Below are 7,203 nucleotides of genomic sequence, written 5' to 3'. Positions count from 1 at the left end.
TCAAGCTGGAATGGGGCCTCCTTACGGCCCCCCGAGCTCCTGTTTCCCCCTGCCCCATCACCTCTTCTATCATCCCTACCTGTGACCCCACTAGCCGGAGTACATGCAGCACAGCGGGGAGGTCTGGGCATCTGTGTCTTGCTGTCTGGTACAGCACTGGGCATAGAAAAGAGGCTCAGAAAAGGTCTGCTGAGTGGAGCTAAGCCCACCCTGAGGGGAGGGGAGGCTGAGGGGCTCTGTAAAGGACTTTTCAGCCTGGAGTGGGCAGGGTGGGGGAGGACTGTGGCTGGCCTGAGCCTGCCCTCAGAAGGTGCTCAATGAATGGCCTTTGGCACTGAAGGATGGGGGTGCCTGGGGTGCCAGGTCCAGGGGCTGGCCTGTTTTTTCTGTTCATTCTCCCTGCTCCTTCTGACTTCTCTGGGCCAGGCTATAGAAGCCTGGGCACCCCAGGTAGGTACCTTTGGCCCCTCATCCCAGGAGCTCCCCAGGTTAGAGGGCTGCGGGTCACCAGGGGAGGCACTCCAACCCACCCTTAGTGTTCAGAGAAGCTCCTTTTGAGCCAAGGCAGGAGAATACAAGTGCCCCATAGGCAAGAATCTGGGACTCCTAGGCACCTAACACAGTAACGAGTTCATATGATGAAGGAATGAATAAATAAAGGGGTGAATGAATGAGTGGATGTTCACACAGTCCCGGGAACCAGTCCCCAAATCAGTCACCCCCACTGGGGTGTCATTTATTCAGACAGTGGTTACTGAGCATACCTCTGGGCCAGGTGTGGTTCTAACTGTCAAGCACACTGTGAAGGAGTGCCAGTCCCTTTTACAGAGGAGTCTGACACCAGCATGCTCTCGTTCACCTGTCTAGGTGGGGACAGAGCTGGGATTTGAACCCCAGCCCATCTGGCTTCTAAATATCCCTCAAATCTCTCCTCTCCTCTGTGTTCCCATGTTCAGTCTCTCCCAAGTTACTGGTTTCTTTGCCTCCAGCTTCCCCCTCTTGTCCACCATCCATACTTGTTATAGGTGGAATTGTGCTCTCCCCCAAAATCATAGGCTGAAGTCCTAACCCCCAGTACTGCCAGAATGTGACTTTGAGAATAAGGTTGTTGCAGATGGTAATTGGTTAAGATGAAGTCATTAAGGTGGGCCCCAGTTGAGTCTGCCTGGTGACCTTATGAAGAGGGGAGGTTTGGACACATAGATGCATACTGGGAGAACACCATGTCAACACAAAGAGGACCACCCACAAGTCAAGGAGAGAAGGACCAGATCCTTCTCCCATGGCCCTCAGAATTAAGCGACCCTGCCAACACCTTGATTTTGGACTTCCAGCCTCCAGAACAGAGACAATAAATTTCTGTTGGTTAAGCCCCCCAGCTTGTGGTGCTTGTTATGGCCCTACTGTAACAAGGACAGACCTGCCCATGACCTCACTCTGCTTTCAGGGTGAGGCCTGAGTGTCTCCCTAGTGCCTTGCTGGGGTAAGTGAACATGAGGCCACCCCTCATGCCATATGGAATGGTGGATAGTTCTTGGTACCCCAGTAAGCCATAGCCCCTCACTACCTCTGAACATTGGCTTTTCCTGCCTGGATACCCTTCCTTTCCTCTGCTCAGTCAGCCTTCATCTCCAACCAACTACCCAGGCTCCTCCTGTGTGTCCTTCCTATTCCAGCTAGGTCACCCTGCAAAGTGGGCCCCGAGACCCTCACTGCCCCAGAGAGCTCTGACCACTCTCCTCTGTACCCCACTCTGGCTCAGCATGCCCATTAGAGCTCTAGTGGCACACAGTTTTCTTTTCTTTTCTTTCTTTTTTTTAAAAGATTTTATTTATTTATTTATTTATTTATTTATTTATTTGACAGACAAAGATCACAAGTAGGCAGAGAGGCAGGCAGAGAGAGAGGGGGAAGCAGGCTCCCCGCCGAGCAGAGAGCCCGATGCGGGGCCCGATTCCAGGACCCTGGGATCATGACCTGAGCTGAAGGCAGAGGCCAAACCCACTGAGCCACCCAGGCACCCCGAGCTCTAGTGGCACCCAGTTTTCTATGTATTTATTTATACAGCTCCCTCTTCCATCAGACTGGAATGTCAATGGGGTCTGGCAGCCAGCAAGAGTGAAAAATTAATATTTACGGTGTATAAACAAGCAGAGAGAGGTGAGACATAAAAGCAGCCCCTGCCCACCACCCATGGGGCTGACAACCATGGGGTTTGGAGCTGATGACCGCGTGAGGAGGGGTGTGAGTTTCTCTCTGTGTCTGTGAAGCCAGGGGCACAGATGTTTGTCCATGCTGTGTTCCTGCCTATATGTGTCACCTGCAGGTGTGTGTGCATGTCGGGGGCTGAGGTAACCGAGCCCATGGCCTGCCTCAACTTGCAGGGCTGCCTACCTGAGAAGATGAGCTTCTCCTTCATGATGCTGACGTCCCGGCTGGTCCGACGCACTGCAGCACTCAGCATGATCTGCTCAGGGTTGTAGCTCCGTATGCCGCCCAGGCGCCACCTGCAGAGATGGCCCACGGGCACAGGTCCTTTCCCACCCTTCCCTGGAGCAGGGTCCTGTCCAGTCCCAGAGCCTATCTGGATTTGGCCTGAGAGACCGGCAAGACTCTTGTCTGACTACAGATGGGGAAATAGAGGCCCAGATGAGGGCAGAGCTATAGGGCTTGAATTGGAGTCTGCTGACTCTCAGCCAGGGCTCTCCGGCCTCCCCCTTGTCCCCGGAACCCACGATCAGGTCCCCTTGCCCCGAAGATGGTTTGTTTGGGGCTGGGGAGTTGTGTGTCAGGTGCCCACAGTTGCACACAGACTCTGAATGGGACAAATTGGGGGAGAGCTTAGCAGGCATGACTCTGACACCCATCTGTGGGGTACACACCAATCTCAGGGAGTCCCAGCTGCTGTATCCTCCAGCTTCCTCATCAGGGCCAGGCTAGTGAAGCCAGAGGGGAAGTGAGGGAGGGAGGGGAGGCTGTGGGGGCCTTGTCTTCACAGGTTCAGAGGTAAGGGTGTCTGGGCCATAGGCTGCTCTGCTCCAGCAGCCCTGGAGGAGGGGCCTCTTCCCTCGTGGGGAGGCGGGAATAAAAGGAGGCTGGCGGGCAAGAGATGGGGCTGTGCGGGACATGCAGGGGCCAGGCCGAGCCGGGGAGGTGGAGTCCTGTGCCCAGACCAGGGCAGGTATTGCCTCAACAGGTCTTGCCCTGCAGTTCTTCTCAACCAGCCCTAAATCCCTGGTGTCCAAACTTAAGACTTTTCCTGCGGACTAGACTGCAAGATTCACTGGACCCCCACCCCCACTCCCACCAAGAGAAGCAGGGGTCAGCTTGGAAATAAGAACCCAACCCCCCAGGCACTGAGTCCTGCTGGGGTGGGAGGGGGAGCCCAAACTCCATGAGAAATCAGGTGTTTCCAGATGGGGTCAGCACAGCAGAAATGGACAGACAGATGGACAGGCAGGTGGGTGAATTAAAAGAGCAGACAGACAGGGGAAAGCAAGAAGCAGAGGGGAAGGCAGCCTGTGGTCTGGCTGGGCTGGCTGCCCTACATGTCCATGAGGGCAGCGACTGGGTCTCTCATTTGTCACAGTGTCCCTGGCGCCAACCTTAGTACCTGCTGTGTGACAGGTGCCCAGGGTATCTGTTGACTGTATGAAGGGAGGAAGGGGTCCTGCGGGGAATGGCCTCCCTCAGGGTCCCCTCCTCTGTCAGTCCTCTCCTGACCCCCATGAAGACCATGTCATGGCCCTGGCTGGACACTGAGTGGGCCTGGCCTGTCCATTCCAGCACTTGGGCCACCTCGGCTGCCCCCTAGCACCCTGGGGCTCCGACAGTGAAGGCCTGGCTCCTTGCTAGAGGCCCAGCACAGCAGCAGCACATGGGGGCGTCTGCTGATGGAGAGGAGGAAGGAAGGACCAGTACGTGTCCCTTCGCTGGGCAACGTCCCTCATCCAGGGAGCAATTTGGGAAGCTGTCACCAGGAGGGCCAAGGCTTTGGACCAAGGTGGGGGCTTGGATCCCCCAGACCTAGGACTCATGTTGGAAATTCATAGTATTCCTCCTTCCAGGAGGAAGGAGTCATGCCAGGGTCTCTGCAGCCAGGTACATCTAGGACAGGAAGCTCAACCACTGGAGGTTCCCCCAGGGGAAAGCAGGGAGGCTGTGTGTATAAGGTGGGAGGAGTCGGGTAGGAGGCAGAAATGGGGAGTGAGAGAGATTAGAGACACACAGAAAGATAAGCAACGATTCAAGAGGCAAAGCCCAAGGGGAGACACCGAGAGATGGGAGGGGAGAGACAGAACTTGGTAGGGTTTGCTCGGGGCAGTAGTGAAGGCCCCTGCAAGTGCCAGCCTTGGGAGGGGTGGCCAGGCACAGTCCCTCCCTGGAGGGAGCTGCTTTGGCGCTGAGAGAGGCCAGGTCAGCCACCTGCTAGGAAGCGCTGGCTTCCTTTCATCCACAGAAACAGCAAGGGGAACCACACATGGTGAGATGGGGAGAGGAGTGCAGGGGACAGCAGGAGGCATCAGGCTACCAGGGGAGGATTCTGGGAGGGTGGCCCACCAGGGACCCTGACCCAGGCATAGGCTTGGTGCACAGCCGGTTTTCGGGTGGAACTGGAGAAGGGGATGGTGAGGAGGAGGGAGAAAGAGGAGCAGGAGAGGAAGACCACACCAGAATTACCTGATCAAGTGATAGCTGTGAGAGGCCAGAGTGCAGCAGAGAGGGGGGTGGGGAGAGAGAGGAGGGACATGCGCCGGATCAGAGCGGTGAGTGACAGAGAAAGAACGTCAGTCAGGAATAAAACAGCCAGTTGTTTGTGGCCGGATTGGGGGCCCCTGCCTGGCCCTAAGCCCTCCCCCAGACAAACCCCCCACTTCCCCGCTGCCACCCTGACAGGCAGGAGGTCTCCAGCATGGCACACCTGAGTGCTGGGTGTTGGTGACAGCCCAGACCCTGGGGAACAGGTGAGGACACAGCCGGAGAGGAGCCCAACCCGCCAGAGTCCACAGAGCAGGTCATGGCCGAGGCTGGCTCTGGGCTCCCAGCTGGGGGCTCATTCCAGAAGCCACCCGTGCTGGCTGAGGAGGAGGGGCTGGGGGGCCCCCGCTGGGCAGTCCTACCCTGAACAGGCTGCCCAGGCAGGGCTTCTCCTGGCCACGGGCTCAGGAGGAGGGTTACCTGGCTGGGGCAGGGGCTGGGTCTGTGGGGCACGCAAGGGGGTCAGAGCCCACTCACTTCTGGAGCACGAAGATGCCGATGATGAGCGTGAAGGAGATCAGGTCCGCGGTCACCCACATGAGACAGTACTCATCAGGGGGCTGTGGACAGATGACCCGTGGCCAGTTTTCAGTTCTGGCTGGTTCATACCAGACCTCCAGACTGAGATTCCATGGGGAGGACGACCCCACGTCACCATCAGGGAAGGGCTACGGAGGATCTAGAGGGGACTTTGGGGCTTGGGGCCTTGAGATAGTATTTTGTAGGTGTGGGCTCTGAGCACTGTGGGCTTGTGTGTGTGGCGTAAGAGACACAGTGGTCAGGGTGAAGGGGGCATGTGTTAATAAGCTTGGAGGATTTGTGTGTTTAAGGGGGCTCCGAGTGGAAGGGGAGTAAATGGCAGACAGCTGAATGTGGAGGTGTAAATGTAGGCGTATGTGTGGAGAGGCGTAGGACATCTGTGCGGGTGTAAGAGTACGTGTGTCACCGTAGGGTGTGGAGTGCAGGGGCTCCCCCTCCGGGGGCCAAGGAGGGCGAAGCCTCCAGTGCGGCCAGGCCTCCCGGGCCCTCGAGCTCAGGTAAACTGGAGGAGGGACGGGGCTGCGCCTGGAGTCCTTGCTGTTGGTCAGCTCCTGTGACCTGAAAATGCGAGTGTCCTCATTGCTGCTGCTGCTATTAGTAAGTCACTTCACCTTGTCCTGAGCAGAGCCCTTGGAGGTTTGTAAGGACAGTGGGCAGGTGGATGGACACATCGTCCATAACCTAGATTTGGTTCAGTGAGCCTGACACTGTCTCAGCCATAACGAGACCCTTGGACTGGCTATCACGTCCTCAGGGAGGTGGCAGTGGAGCACAGCGGGGAGGTCAGGGGTGCCCCGAGCGACTGGAGCTCAGGCCTGTCAGGAGAGCTTCGCTCAGCCAGGTAAAAATTGGTTTTATTTGCTGTACTCTCGGAATAGCATATACTGTCCCCTATCCTTGTTCTGTTGTTACTCTTTTTCTAATGCCTTCCCTTCCTTTAAAACACAACATTATCAATCCCCAAAACCCAAGCCCCAAGTAGTAATTTACTTCTCTAGGGCCGTTGAATGATGTTGTTCTCCCCATGGGTTGGGCCCAGGTTCTTCCCACCCCCTAGTGCCCCAGTGCAGAGCCCAGAGGTCATGAAAATCCTCCTCCCACGCTGTTCCCCGCTTGAGATCTCACCAGAGAGCCCCAAGCGTGGGGCCTGCCCCCACCTCATGCCCCAGGTTCTCTCGACACACCCCCAGGGACCCGCTGCCCCCCGCCCCATTCCCCAACTCACCATGATCCAGAGCGGGGAAGGCACCTGGGACAGGGTGTGGGAGTTGTCGGACGTGACGGAGGGAACCCCCGCGCACCACAGCAGCGAGAAGAGCCAGGGCGCGTTGACCGTGTAGAGGTTCACACTCAGGTTCCAGGACGCATAGTCCCTGTGGGGCAGGCAGACAGAGGCGGTCAGCCCTCTGAGGGGGGCTTCTGGGCCCAGCGTGGGACCCCTTTATGAACCCGCTGTCCTCATAGCTGTCCCCGAGAAAGGAGTCTCCATCCCCAGAGGACCAAGCTCAGACAACACCCAGACCGGATACTCTGGAGCTCTACTCTCTGAACCACGAGCCCCAGCGCATCCGACCCCCACCCCCACCGCGTGAGCTGGGGTGGGTACCTGAGCTCCTGGCGGGACACCTGAGTGTAGCGCAGGTTCAGCCTCTGGATGTGGCCTCTCCGCAGGCTGGCGGCTGCCTCCTTGGAGCCTGAAGTCTGCTGGAAACCAGGAGCCACCTTCCGCACGAAGGGCCTCTGCCAACTGGGCAGCCACATGACCTGTAGGCGGGAGCAGGCGGCCTCACCTGGGGTTACAGCGTCTACCCCTCCTAAAGCTCCTGGGAGGGTTCAAGGCGATGGGATGCGGCCCATGGTGAGGCTCACGTGTTATAAGCATCTACAGGGGACAACATGGTCCAG

General features: G+C 57.5%; 1 protein-coding gene across 4 annotated transcripts in view; it reads right to left on the bottom strand.

The window, feature by feature from the left end:
* GDPD5 (glycerophosphodiester phosphodiesterase domain containing 5) overlaps positions 1-7,203 on the bottom strand; it is an 82,614-nt gene that overhangs the window by 1,406 nt on the left and 74,005 nt on the right. For 3 of the 4 annotated variants that reach the window (XM_044258515.1, XM_044258513.1, XM_044258516.1), the window contains 5 exons: positions 6,905-7,062; positions 6,524-6,671; positions 5,236-5,318; positions 4,681-4,695; positions 2,395-2,507 (listed from right to left, as the gene is read on the bottom strand). In XM_044258515.1, coding sequence (XP_044114450.1) covers positions 2,395-2,507; positions 4,681-4,695; positions 5,236-5,318; positions 6,524-6,671; positions 6,905-7,062 — 517 coding nt within the window. The remainder of the gene's footprint in view (positions 1-2,394; positions 2,508-4,680; positions 4,696-5,235; positions 5,319-6,523; positions 6,672-6,904; positions 7,063-7,203) is intronic. The other variant, XM_044258517.1, reaches the window with a different exon arrangement.

The sequence above is a fragment of the Neovison vison genome, chromosome 7 (assembly GCF_020171115.1).
Source record: "Neovison vison isolate M4711 chromosome 7, ASM_NN_V1, whole genome shotgun sequence".
NCBI lineage: Eukaryota > Metazoa > Chordata > Mammalia > Carnivora > Mustelidae > Neogale > Neogale vison.
This window is presented reverse-complemented; position numbering and strand designations above follow the sequence as displayed.